General features: G+C 52.0%; 5 protein-coding genes across 5 annotated transcripts; 3 read left to right on the plus strand and 2 right to left on the minus strand.

The window, feature by feature from the left end:
- Positions 1 to 61: 61 nt before the first annotated feature.
- On the plus strand, positions 62 to 1,426 carry dph1 (2-(3-amino-3-carboxypropyl)histidine synthase; the record flags this gene model as incomplete). The annotated part of the gene is made up of 2 exons (XM_057190669.1): positions 62 to 224; positions 282 to 1,426. The coding sequence occupies 2 exons, from the start codon at positions 62 to 64 to the stop codon at positions 1,424 to 1,426; spliced, it is 1,308 nt and encodes a 435-aa protein (XP_057038325.1).
- A 274-nt stretch (positions 1,427 to 1,700) lies between these two features.
- N7518_009744 (uncharacterized protein) lies at positions 1,701 to 4,568 on the minus strand (the record flags this gene model as incomplete). The annotated part of the gene is made up of 3 exons (XM_057190670.1): positions 1,701 to 3,091; positions 3,225 to 4,316; positions 4,520 to 4,568. 3 exons carry the CDS (start codon positions 4,566 to 4,568, stop codon positions 1,701 to 1,703), a joined length of 2,532 nt encoding a protein of 843 aa, XP_057038326.1.
- Positions 4,569 to 5,492: 924 nt separating this feature from the next.
- Positions 5,493 to 6,144, plus strand: N7518_009745 (uncharacterized protein; the record flags this gene model as incomplete). The annotated part of the gene is made up of 4 exons (XM_057190671.1): positions 5,493 to 5,578; positions 5,633 to 5,722; positions 5,816 to 5,958; positions 6,044 to 6,144. 4 exons carry the CDS (start codon positions 5,493 to 5,495, stop codon positions 6,142 to 6,144), a joined length of 420 nt encoding a protein of 139 aa, XP_057038327.1.
- A 1,984-nt stretch (positions 6,145 to 8,128) lies between these two features.
- On the plus strand, positions 8,129 to 11,528 carry N7518_009746 (uncharacterized protein; the record flags this gene model as incomplete). Its single annotated transcript, XM_057190672.1, has 6 exons — positions 8,129 to 8,212; positions 8,271 to 8,288; positions 8,356 to 8,377; positions 8,442 to 8,598; positions 8,657 to 8,756; positions 8,814 to 11,528. 6 exons carry the CDS (start codon positions 8,129 to 8,131, stop codon positions 11,526 to 11,528), a joined length of 3,096 nt encoding a protein of 1,031 aa, XP_057038328.1.
- A 704-nt stretch (positions 11,529 to 12,232) lies between these two features.
- Positions 12,233 to 13,241, minus strand: N7518_009747 (F1F0 ATP synthase subunit 5; the record flags this gene model as incomplete). The annotated part of the gene is made up of 4 exons (XM_057190673.1): positions 12,233 to 12,346; positions 12,405 to 12,494; positions 12,568 to 12,891; positions 13,080 to 13,241. The coding sequence occupies 4 exons, from the start codon at positions 13,239 to 13,241 to the stop codon at positions 12,233 to 12,235; spliced, it is 690 nt and encodes a 229-aa protein (XP_057038329.1).
- Positions 13,242 to 13,461: the final 220 nt, after the last annotated feature.

Here is a 13,461-nt window from a genome sequence, read left to right on the forward strand (position 1 = left end):
TATCAAGATCAGTGAAACCTCCAATTCTTGATTTTTTTGACGAACATTACAGCTGAATATTATGGAGCCAAACATCACTTCGCCCTCCATTGAGGATGGCTCACAAGCCGCAAGCCAAATGCGGCAACCAAAGAAGAGATTTGTCGGACGACGAACAGCAGATGCCCAAGCCCAGAAAGATACGACCAGTCAGAAAGATGTCGAGTCCACAGCGGTGCAAACAGGTACATACGTAACTCTAGCTCAACTGAACTACCCATACTAATTCCTACTTCCTCCAGCCGCTCCCAGACGCACACCCCGCACCCTTAACCAAGTGCCACCAGAGATTCTGAACGATCCCGAGATTCAAGAAGCAATTGAGCTTCTTCCCAAGAACTACTCATTCGAGATCCCCAAGACAATCCACCGAGTCCGCACATCAGGAGCCAAGCGAGTAGCCCTCCAATTCCCAGAGGGACTCCTCATCTTCGCGACAACCATCTCCGACATCCTAACCCAGTTCTGCCCTGGAATCGAAACCCTCATCATGGGCGACGTCACATACGGCGCCTGCTGCATCGACGACTACACCGCCCGCGCCCTAGGCTGTGACCTGCTAGTACACTACGCGCACAGTTGCCTGATCCCCGTCGATGTAACGCAGATCAAAACGCTCTACATCTTCGTGGACATCAGCATCGACACAACCCACCTCCTCGCAACACTAGAGCGCAACTTCAAGCCCGGCCAGTCGATCGCAACAGTAGGCACGATCCAATTCAACGCGACGCTCCACGGCCTGAAACCCGTGCTAGAGCGCGCCGGCTTCCGCGTCATAATCCCACAAATCACCCCGCTCTCCAAAGGCGAGATCCTCGGCTGTACATCACCACAACTCTCCGACACCGAAATCGACGCAATCCTGTACCTCGGCGACGGCCGCTTCCACCTCGAATCTGCCATGATCCACAACCCCTCAATCCCAGCCTACCGGTACGACCCGTACTCGCGGACCCTGACCCGCGAGAGCTACGAGCACGAGGAGATGCACACGATCCGCCGCGACGCAATCGCCACAGCCAAGACCGCGCGCAAGTGGGGCATTATCCTCGGTTCGCTTGGTCGACAGGGTAACCCGCACACGATGGCGATGATCGAGCGACACCTGCGCGACCGCGGCATTCCGATCGTTAACTTACTGCTGAGTGAGATCTTCCCTGGGAAGCTGGCTTCTATGGCGGATGTGGAGTGCTGGGTGCAGATTGCTTGTCCGCGGTTGAGTATTGATTGGGGATATGCGTTTACGCGGCCGCTGCTAACGCCGTATGAGGCGCTTGTTGCGCTGGGGGTGCGCCAGGACTGGGATGCGGGGAATAAGGGCGTGTATCCGATGGACTTCTATGCAAAGGAGGGACTTGGGCGGACGAGGCCGGGGCAGGCTTAGAGGTCGGCTGTTGGAAAAATAGAAAATATATACCCCATTATAGACTCAGGGCAGCAGGACTGGCTCTGCTGAAAGGTTATGACAATGATATACATGTTGATATGTTTCCTTTATATTATCACGGGCTCAGAATATACACGGAGAGCAGGAGTATTAATAACCGCCGGGCTATCGAAGGCACCGACGAAAGACATCATGGCATTCATTTCCAAATCAAATAAACCGATCTTAATCAAATACAAAGTTCATAATACAAGATGGCGTTCCAAATCAATCACCCCTTCACATCATCAGTACTGTCAGTGTTGGGTTCACTGGGACTTCCACGCCGAAGGGAGAGGACATTCTTATTAGCCAATTCATCAGCAGTGCGTTCAGCGGCCCGCCATCGGGTAACAGCCTGCTGAACATCCTCAAACATCTCCAGCGAGTCGTGAATGATACCGCCCTCGCCGGAATCGGCCACTTGAGTACTCTCTCGTGAACCACGGTCACTGGACATGGGGAAGGCGGGCCCGAATCCTCGTTGCGGAATGGGGTTGAACATGATCGCGTTGGCGAACATGCGAATCAACTCTTTCTCCAGTTGTGCAGAGTTCACAACTCCCTTGGGCGGTATGAAATCCTCATGCTTCTGCAACATGAGCACGCCGCTTTTAGACGGTGTGCCACCAGGAGCGGGAGATTCTCCATCCCCAGCTGGAGTGCTGGCTGCTTCTCCTGCAGTAGCGACGGCCTTGCTTCCCTGGTGGATGGCAGATTTGATTGACTTGAGGTCAGATGGCCGGTAGATGAGATCGTGGTAGCCAGGGGCATCACGTTCGCTAATTGGCTTGGCGAATATGGAGGCGAGCTTGTGGGTAGCTACATCGTTCATAATCGGCGCCGCTGTTCGGTGGAAGTTGCGCGTAGCCATGACATACTGAGTCGTGTCGAATCTCGGGATATCCGCAGGGTGGGGCTCAAGTTCCACTGCTTCACTTGCGCCGCGTTTACGTTTTGTCCGCGGTTTGGGGGTCCCTTCATCGGCGGTAACAGTTGGACCCTTTCGGCGGCCTGTTGCTCGTGGTTCACGCATAGTCTCTTCCGATGGCGCAGCAGACCCATCGCGCGAAGCCATGGATCGCCCACGACTCCGAGAAGAGCCCGAACTCACGGCGCGCGTCCTCCGAATTGGACCTAGTTTCTCGGTCTTGATTATGGGGGCGGGTTTGATGTCAGGCTGGCCGCGTTGTGGTTTCCTGTCTTCTGCGGATTGAGTTCGTTGGCCTAGATTAATCTTCGGCGGAGGTGACATTTCCATCGCATCAACAGGTGATTGGCCTCGTTCACTGATGGGACTAACGTCCTCCGGCCGTGGCCGTGGCGGTGAGCTTGGAGAGCGTGAAATCCTCGGACGAGGAGTTCTCTTCCACGGTGTGGAGGAGCCTTGTGTGTCAATTGACAAGCGTGGATGAGAGGCGCGCGTTTCAGAGAAAGACGGGAATGTGGCGCTCGGGGTTTGGGAAACACGCGGACGGCCAATTGGGACAGGTGTGTGAGCTGTAGACGGGACGGCACTGGGTGTTTGTGGAACAGGAGGTTGGATGGGAGTCTGGGCTTGTGACCCTGGCAAAGGCGGGTTGGTGGAAAGTGGTGGTACAGGTCGCTTGGTAATAGCCTGGGCTGCTTGAGGTGTAGCAGCACCTGGAGAGACGACGGGGTATGGTGAGTGGGGAGAAGGATCTAGCTGCCACTGCTGGAAACTCGGCTGAGCGGGGGTTCGCTGAGACGCCGGCGTCAAAGGGGCCAGCCTTACCCGTAACAATGGGCGCAGGTGGGACGGGATTGGCACGAGGTGCGATTTGCGACGGGTGTGCAGGGGTGACTCGTGGACCGGCTGGTGTGGTTGGAGGGGGTTTCTGGGTAGATGGAGCAAGTGGAGGTTGGATGGACGGTTTTTGTATGGGATGAGTGGTGGTCGGCTGCGGTTGAGGTGTTTGCCCAGCTAAGTCTTGCGGTTGGGGTGTCGGGGATTGCGCTTGGGGAAGGGGAGCTTGAGGTTGGTTCATAAGAGGGGCGGGGTGTATTGTCGGAGGTTCCTTTGTCGTGGAGGGCACATTTATTGGGATCTGCTGTGGTTCGGGCTTCGCCTTCTCCTGGTCGAGCGGGATAGTCGTCGCAAGAGGTTGACCTGTCTGATCTTGTACATCTGGGCGCGGCGCCTCTTCCTTCAGAACATCATCCTTCCCTTCGATAGACACCGGTTGTACCGGTGTGAATGTTGTAGCTGCCGCAGCGGCTGATTTGCTATCCTCCTGCTGTAGCCGTTCCAGCTCAGCCCTGATTTCTGTATACTTTTTCTCATCGTCCCTAATTTCGGTGGTGACCAGATCCCTGTATTTGTCGTAAAGGTGTGCCACTAGCTCTGGAACGAGCGTGGTGTGGGTGAATCCGCCAGCCAATCCATCTAATCGCGGACTGGAGATCTTGCGTTTCTTCGTATTAGGCGGACTGGAGGTATCTGCGGATCGTCCATTGAGCGAGGGCGCACTATCACGACTAAGTCCGTCGCGCATTAATGTCGCGTAGAGGTCTTCTAGCGCCTCCGGGGTCAGGCGATCGGCATCGAAATCGACATTCTCGCGCACGAGCTGGTTGTTTCGCAAGAAGGTTGATATTGAGCCGAAGCTTGTCGGTCGGGAATCCGAAGTCGCTAGGGACTGGAAAAACAGAAGGGATTCAAACGAAGTGTATGCCGACAGAGGAGGCATCCCCCATTGCCCGTCCGGTCGGCCACTGGGGGAAAAGGCTTTGAGGATGGGGGCCACGGTGGTCGGTGATCGGCGATCAGGGTGGTCACGGAAAGTGCTTGGTATCGCTGCACTGTGAGCTTCGGGGGCTAGGTCGGCTGGTATTTAGAGATAGCGAACGCGACAGGCTAGAAACGCAATACGCATGACCCTTCAATCTATCCGCGCGAAAAATTGAGCGGGAAAAAATCAACGGCGACCACAACGGGTCAGATAAAACACGTCGGATTTCAGGTGGACGAAGCGACGAGATGAAATGTCCCTGTAGAATTGAAATGCCGATGGAAATGGAAATGGAGACTGAAATTGAGGAGATTCACGATGCTACTGTACTGTATGGTATAGGTCATGTGACCAGTTGCCAGGGAGGAATCTGCCAGAATGCAAGTTATGCAACGTACGACGTGCTGTGTATAAGTTAGTATTGGTCTAAAAATCTATAGATCTGAATGTTTTCTCTAATATCTGAAAGCATAGACGTTTTCAACCTTATATCTCTCGATTCCCGTAGAATTGAGGGTATGAAAATCCCCTAATCCCTTAGTCCCCTGATCCCCTTGCCCTGAAACCCATGTCAGGGGCTAGTTTGCCTTTTTCTATTAAGAAAGGCAGCCTCTTAATTTCCAATTTCCTGTTTCAGAGGTGAGCCAAGTACATACATATGCTGTATCAACCCCTATTTCTCTATATAGACAGAATGCTAAGAAAGAAGAACCATACACGTAAACCACGGAAGTATAAAATAGTTAGTCAACCCCTGAAGCAAACCTTGGAAACCCCTATATATCATCAAAATACGACGCATAATGGCGTAGAATCCCTGTAATACAGTTGTAACACTTACGAGCTCTCTCCTTGCCGGTGGAGATATATGGGACCTCCAATTTCCGCGACTAGTAACATAGTCGGTGGGCTTATGATCATCTCTCGTTTCGCACTTCTCTCCTTCTTTTCCCCCCTTTAGCTTCCTGGCTCCCAAAGTTCTCTGCTTATCACTCTTCGATCGCATCGCGACTGCTATTGATATCTGGTATCTCTTTCACCTTCCCACCGGATTGTGGCTTATCTGTCGAGAAGTATAAAGGACTGACCCTGTTTTGTTTTTCGAACAGCATCAAACCCCTCGATTCATTTTCATCTGTGCTTGATTCTTGGCGGTCCTGGTCTCGACGATACCTAAACCGCCTAATACCTTATTCTGCAACTTGCACTTGCCCCGCCTGTCTCAAGGTCGCATACCCCTCTGTCGCCGTTTAGCTGTTGGGACCCGCGCTATGTTCACAGAAACCAAGGAGGTCGAAGCATCAAACACGATGTCCGACATGGATCGCGAATGGAAGCCGAAGGTTCGGCCTCAGTCGTTCGTTTCCCTATATCGTTGAACTTCGGATAGTAGTATTAACCGTGACCTCAGGACCATGGCGCAAGCATTCTCGACGGCCTTGGACAGCGCTTTCATGCTGGATTCTGACGTCGACAACCTTTCGCAAACCATTAGCCAGAAGTGAGTGGCACTTGTTTATCCCTTTACCGTCGATATCGCGACTCTCGCTGTTATCACGACCCTCATTTTCATGGCGCTAACCTCAAAGCCAAGGAAACAACAGATGTTGATCCAGACCCGTGAATTGGAAGAGCTGCAGAATCGCATCCGCGAGGCCGAGAGGCGTCTCCAGTCCCAGTCTACCTGGAGTGACCACACTGCGTCCCAAACCAGCCAGGGACAAGACCAGTCAGCTGGTGAGCGCTCAACTTGATTTTTTGCGGGCCGATTTTGATATAGCTGGCCGGGTTTGCGCTGTAGCGGGATCTGACTGTGTAACAGCATCCCAAGAAGAATCCAACAACGAGCAGCAGCCGGAGCAGTCTGAACCGTCTGAGCAGTTTGAGCATTCTGAGCAGTCTGAGCAGCGGAGGAACAACTGAATTCCGAACATCTGCGAATTTCAAGATCTGGACGGTCAAAACATAGGCCATCGGATTCCTGGAGTCGGGACTAGATTAAGGCTGGGACGAGCGCATCAGGGCGGAAATCTGAAACGATCCGTGATATTGGACTCGCGCCGCGTCTGATAGACGCAATATGTCCCAGTCGGCGTGGTCATTTTATTGGGATGATGTTTTTAGTTTTATCTTTTTTTTTCTAGCATCCTTTGAGAGACCCCCTTATTGTATGGATATGGCTTTGGAATATTCCCAAGGTCGTCCCTCGTTTGCACCGCTACGGCGATGCGATTCACCCATGTCTTTTTTTTTTTTTGCCTTTGTGCCTGGAAATGAATTCTTTCAATCAGACTTACCGGACCCGAGATACTATGTATCTGCATATTTATACCCTGGGGTGATGTACCTCTTTCGAGTCACTGGAGATATAGTTCCGGGACTTGTCCTGCAACCCCAGGCCCGAGCCGAATGATAAGCAGGCGACTTGTTAATGGGCTTCCTATGGCGTCCAATCACAGACGTGCAGTCAGAAATTGAACGCCCAACTATCCACTCGATTCCGTCATTGTCCCTGTTTCTCTGGTCGAGGCGCAGAAACCAGGCACGGACTTCAGAGGATCGGACTTGATGTGCTACGGAGCTATCAGCTCCTGGAGAGCTGCGGGGTATGATTTTGTGGCTTTTATATGCTTCCTTACTTGTTACATATTCTCTGCATGGTGGCAACAGTAAGCTAATCCTTTCCGGGCTCCTATAACTTAGGGTTTGACTAGGATGTCATGAGAATATATTGTTTCATTTAAATACTTCGCTATGGTTACTCTCTTGATTTTTGAAGCAAGGTCCTTGGATGTTAGGTGTAGTGAACAGCAATAGTACAATACATATATAAAACCCTGATTGTTATTGTTTTTGGGTTTCGCTTTGGAGGTCTATTTTCTAGATAGCCTGTGTAGCCTGCTAGAGGATAATTGACATCTTTACACCAGAGAACCTATACCATATGTAGGTTGCTATAACCGTTTCGATTCTGCTAGACTCTGCCGCATTAGAAATAATACCGATCCCTGGGAGAGTTCCCTATATGAAAATGACCTGCTTAAAGATGGATATGCAAGTTGTGCTCGGTACATGTATGTCTTAGAGATATGGGAGGTGGATCTAGGGGGTGGGCCTGGTGGCAATTCATTTGATTGCAATCCACTCTGGATTTCTTTTCTTTTTCTTCCAAGCTTATAACACTATGCTGTGCTTATTCCAGGCTATGTCAAGCAACATATCGCCTCAACTTAGCTGTAACATCACAGACCTGTTATTGCCGCGCACTTCCATCGGCTTATGAATGTCTCAGCTACAGCGCTATAAAATGATAAGAACACATTCCCGATGCCAACGTTCAACGCTAGAACAATCGGGCCGGTATTTGGGCACTGTCCACTCCGTATCACCAAATCGACACAGTTCTCGCCAGATCATAATGATTTGTGATCTTTCAATTGTTCCCCGCCTTATATGGAGTGAGATATGGACTCTTTTTCCACCTTGGTAGTTTTGTTATAAAGCACTCCAACGTAGCAAATTTAAAGCAAAAAACAGAATAAGCGAGATATAAGAGCTTATAGCTATTTATATAGCTAATCCAAAGTCAATTGATCTCGTAGCTATTTCGGGCAAAAACGAGGTCCATGACCTGCACACCTTTCCAGGCCCGAACCGAACATAGTCATATCGGCCAATCAGCGGCCCTCATTCCCTAATGCGACCCGATTCTCCACCCGAACCTCGACTGGTGGACCGGTGGGACAGTGATTCACGTCATTTTCTCCAGGGCCGCAGGTTGGCACAGACTGCACCTTCGACAGGACTCCCCTCCATTCTGGCCGACTGCTTCCCCCCCTCTCTTCTTCTTCATTTTCATATATTTTTTGTTTGGCATTAACTTGGTTACTGCTTTGCAATCGCCATTATGGTCTTAATCGATGGGAAAGAGGTCATTACCGAGGAAGAGAAGCGCCTAAAGGAAGACCGCGAGAGAACCAAGTATTGGAAGGTAACGTCTCTCCAACTTGGAACCAGCTTCAGAACACTCCTGCTAACTACTTCAACAGCGCTGGGGACCCTACGTGGTAAGTCGAGGCCTTGGATAGCTTTGAAACAGACAGATTGGCAGTGCTAAAAGCTCTATTGGTATAGGCGGAGAGACAGTGGGCCACAGGTGAGATCTGCAAATCATACCAAATCGAGAAACAGCGGGCTAATGCCGCTTTACCATGGTATAGTCAGAGAGGATTACAGCGAAGACGGTGACGCCTGGAGCTACTTCACCCACGATCACGCAAGATCGAGAACTTTCCGCTGGGGCGAAGATGGAATTGCTGGTGTATCTGATACACACGGCATTCAGAATATTGCCTTTGCGTTTTGGAATGGCGAAGAGTAAGTCCAGGCTCCGTTCGAACGCCGTGTCTGGTCATGGAATCTAACGAGAGCACAGCGACTTCCTGAAGGAACGCCTGTTCGGTTTGTCCAACCCTCAGGGTAATCATGGTGAGAGTGTCAAGGAGGCACATTTCCACGTGGACAACACCCCAACGGTAAACCCTTCTATAAATTCAATCCCGTTATCTCGGAATGCTGACCCCGGAGTATAGCACTCCTACATGAAATTCCTCTACAAATACCCCCAGAGAAAGTTCCCTTACCAAGACCTCATCGATGAGAATGCAAAGCGTTCACGCTTGGAGAAGGAGTACCAGATCCTTGATACCGGCATCTTCGACGATAATCGCTACTGGGATATCTTCATCGAGACTGCCAAGGAGGCCGACGACGAGGAAGAATTGCTCTTCCGTGTCATCGCGTACAATCGCGGCCCCGAGCCTGCTCATCTACACATCGTCCCCCATGTCTGGTTCAGAAACACGTGGGGCTGGGGTGACGAGAAGAAAAAGGAAAAACCATCTATCAAGAAAGAGGGACCAATGGTGGCCAAATCGAAGCACAGCGCAATCGGCGAGCGATATGTCTCCTTCGCGCCATCACCTCCAGTTGGATCTAGCGATGACGATATTACGCCTCAGATGATGTTCACCGGGAACGAGACTAACAACAAGTTCTTATGGGGTACCGAGAACACCACACCCTATGTAAAAGACGCATTCCACCGTCATATTGTCGACGAAGAGAAAGGCGCGATCAACCCAGACAACGAAGGTACCAAGTTCGCTGCGTGGTACGCTTTCAACAACGGCGAGGGAGTTCCTCCCGGCGAATGCGCCGTTGTTCGTTTCAGAGTGTCCCGTAAAAAGGAAGAATTTGTCGACGAAGAAGTTCTGGACGATGTGATTGAACAGCGCCGCACCGAGGCGGATGAATTCTACTACCACCTCAACCCTCTCCCCATGAGCGAGGATCTCCGCAACATCCAGCGTCAAGCTTTCTCCGGAATGATGTGGTGCAAGCAGTACTACAACTTCATCTGGGATCAATGGAGCAACGGTGACCCAGGTGAAATTCCTCCTCCGGCGGGCCGAAAGGGCATTCGTAATGAGCAGTGGCGTCATCTGTACATCGACGACATCTTATCGATGCCAGACTCTTGGGAGTACCCATTCTTCGCTGCGTGGGATACTGCATTCCACTGTATCCCACTGGCTATGATGGATCCCGATTTTGCAAAGAAGCAACTCGATCTTCTCACCCGTGAGTGGTACATGCACCCGAACGGTCAGCTGCCTGCCTACGAGTGGAACTTCGGCGATGTGAACCCTCCCGTACACGCCTGGGCTGTGTTCCGCACGTTCAAGATTGAGCGGAAGATGTATGGACGACAGGATCTGGACTTCCTGGAACGTGTGTTCCAAAAGCTGCTGCTGAACTTCACCTGGTGGGTGAACCGCAAGGACTCCGGTGGCAAGAATGTGTTTGAGGGCGGCTTTTTGGGACTCGATAACATCGGTCTATTCAATCGCTCGGAGCCATTGCCCACTGGTGGTGTGCTTGAGCAAGCTGACAGTACTGGTTGGATGGCCTTCTACTGTCTGACTATGCTCAACATAGCCCTGGAGCTGGCTAAGCACCGTCGCATTTACGAAGACATTGCATCCAAGTTCTTCGAGCACTTCCTGCTCATCAGTGATGCAATGACCTTCCGTTCGGGCGATGACACTGTGCAGTCCCTCTGGAACGAAGATGACAGCTTCTACTACGATGCCATCTCCTACGGCGGGCCATGGACCCAGCAGCTACCCATTAGGTCCCTCGTCGGTTTGATCCCGCTGTATGCGGTTCTCACCCTAGAGCCCGAGCTCATCAATAAATTCCCCTCGTTCAAGCGGCGAGTGGACTGGTTCATCGAGAACAAACCAGACATAGCCGAGCGCAACATTGCCAGCATGAAGCGCCGCGGCAAAGACGACCGACTCCTACTGGCCCTTGTCAGCAAGGACCGTCTCGTCAAGATCCTGGAGCGAATGCTCGACGAAACAGAGTTCCTATCCAAGCACGGTATCCGCTCCATGTCCAAGTACCACGAAGACCACCCCTACTCCATGGACGTCAACGGCCAAACCTTCAAGGTCGGCTACGTCCCGGGCGACTCTGACTCCTCCCTCTTCGGCGGTAACAGCAACTGGCGCGGTCCGATCTGGCTCTGCGTCAACTTCCTCCTCGTCGAGTCCCTCCTCCGCTTCCACATGTTCTACGGAGACACCCTAAAAGTCGAGTGTCCCACGGGTTCAGGGGACTACATGAACCTCGGCCACGTAGCAGAAGAACTGCAGCACCGCATGCAGCACCTCTTCGCCCGCAACGACGAAGGCCGCCGCGCCGTAAACGGCGGCTCGGACCTCCTCGATTTCGACGAGCACTGGAAAGACAATCTCTGGTTCCACGAGTTCTTCGACGGCGACAACGGCCGCGGGCTGGGGACATCGCACCAGTGCGGATGGACAGGCCTCATCGCAAAGATCATCCACGACACCGGTATCAACTGCCGTCTACCGCAGACGCCGCGGTCGCCCTTCGCCGCCGCGTCGCACTACTTCGACGACATCTTCTCCCGTTCTGGACGACCGCGCAGCTCGGGCCGTCCGTCTGTTCGTCGCTCGTCGACTACTCGCTCCATCGGGAACCGGAGTGACTTCTACTCCGGCGATGCTACGCCCGCTGCGTCGACCGTCTTGGATGATGATGGTGAGAGTTGTGGTCCTAGTCGTGGGCCCAGTCGCAGGGGTAGTACTGCGGACGCTGATGCCCAAGATCATGTTAATCACTATGTGGAGAGTCAGCTGCAGAGAGTGCGCAGCTCTGCTTCGATTGCTGCGTACGAGGATGAGTTTGAGACGCAGGTTGACAGGGATAATTAGTAGAATGGGGCAGTCTCTTCGGCTTTGGATGCTGTCTAACTTTTGCATTCCGGTCGTCCTCGTTTGATATCTGTCTTTCTTCTTTCTCTTCTCTGCTGGCCGGTTTCCTATTTGGTTGCTTCTGGACACGACAGTCACGATCTTCTTTGTGCTTACTCTTCCCTTTTTTACATGTGTTGCATCTCCTGCTATCTATCATTTCCAACCCATTCATACATGGCATTTCGGAGCATAGTCTTGATCTCTAGAGCATTTGATAGCGAAGTAGACGTCAATGATATCATTAGCTCCCAAATAGAAGGGACATAGCTGCTCGCCTTGTGGGTGTATCACATACCGCTCTTGCACTCCTACAAGTCAGATATAGAAATAAAAAAGTCATCGCGCAGATTAACCAGCGATCAGAACGGCAATTCGGGTCCAGACATACGAAAGGGACGGCAAACATCAAGGTAAACAGATTGAGTCAAGTTATCAACCCACTAGACAAGCCGCCTACCGTACCTTGTAGGACTCAGGCAAACATCGATCTATAAGACATCATTTATAGATGAATCTGTGCAATTGAAGTAATGAGAACAAAACAAAATGGAGGTAGAAAGTGGAATCTTAGAATCCCCCTTTTCCCCTACGAACGCTACCGTTCATCCGGGACGATATGCTATAATCTAACCATCCCCTCAAACACTGAGGCTAATTTACATTTACACAGCATCGGAAAGAGCCTTGTTCATCTTGGCGATCTTGGAAGAAACGCTAAGGTCGACGGTGCGGTCGGCAATCTCAACGATGAGTCCACCAACGATGTCAGGGTTGACCTGGTCAATAGAGTTAGTAAACAGCCACAAAATATGAATTCCATCGATTGTAACGAACCTTGGTAATAACCTTGAGCTTCTTACCCAGGCTGAACTGAGACTTGGAAATGGCCTTCTCAAGACGGTTAATGGTCTTGGCATCGAGCTCCTGCGGACAAACTTTTAGCTTATATCCTTATTTTTTTTTTCTGCGAGTGAAACACAGCTCATGGAGGGCGTACCTGAGCACTGGTGATGTGGAGGTCGATCTCGCCGTGGTAAGCGCCCATCAGGGTAGCGAACTTCTCGCAGACACCCTCGAGGGAGCTGAAACGGTTGTGCTCGGCGAGGGTCTGGAGGAAGTTCTTGACGACACCGGCCTTGTCGGCCTTGTCGGCACCGGCGACCTTGAAGAGCTCCTCGACGATGGCCTTCTTGTCCTCGTCGGTAAGCATAGGGGAGCTGAGGATGCCGACGAGCTTCTTGTCACCCTTGAGGGTCTCGCCGAGGTTAGCGATAGCACGGGCAGTCTGGTCGAGAGCAGCGGACTTGGCGGAAGCGGTGTACTATTCACGAGGATGGTTAGACGGGTAATTCATTCCGGGTTTTTGCTTGCGGTGTTTTGATGAGGATTTGAACACTGCTTTTGAAGAGTGGAACACAACTGTGGGAGGGGTCGGGGAAAGACGGGGTGTTCGTCGCGAAAAGGCGAAGCACACGGTCGCGACAAGACCGAGGCAATGGAGGTGCATACCAGAGCAGAGGCGTAAGTGCCATCAACGCCGAACAGAGCGACGGGGGCGCGGGTATCCTGGGCCGGGGTGGCATAGGTCCTGATTCCGTTAACGGCGGCGGTGCGAGGAACCGAGAACTGGGCGGCACGCAGGCCAGCGCGGGCGAAGCGAGCGGAGATCATTGTGCAATTGGCTAGAGGATTGGCCTCGAGGAGGGAGGAGAGACGCAGAGGGGTTGGATGAGGAGGTGATATCGACGTTCGGAGTGCTTGCTTCTCAAGGATGCAAGGTTGAGACCTCCGGGCCGAATGTTCCCGTGGTCACGTGTACGCACACAAGGACCAAGTCACGTGTTTGTATAATTGCTTGGCGGCTGGGCATATCTTCGACTCTCAAAGGACT

This window comes from Penicillium psychrosexuale, assembly GCF_028828465.1.
Source record: "Penicillium psychrosexuale strain IBT 29551 chromosome Unknown utg000005l, whole genome shotgun sequence".
NCBI classification, from domain to species: domain Eukaryota; kingdom Fungi; phylum Ascomycota; class Eurotiomycetes; order Eurotiales; family Aspergillaceae; genus Penicillium; species Penicillium psychrosexuale.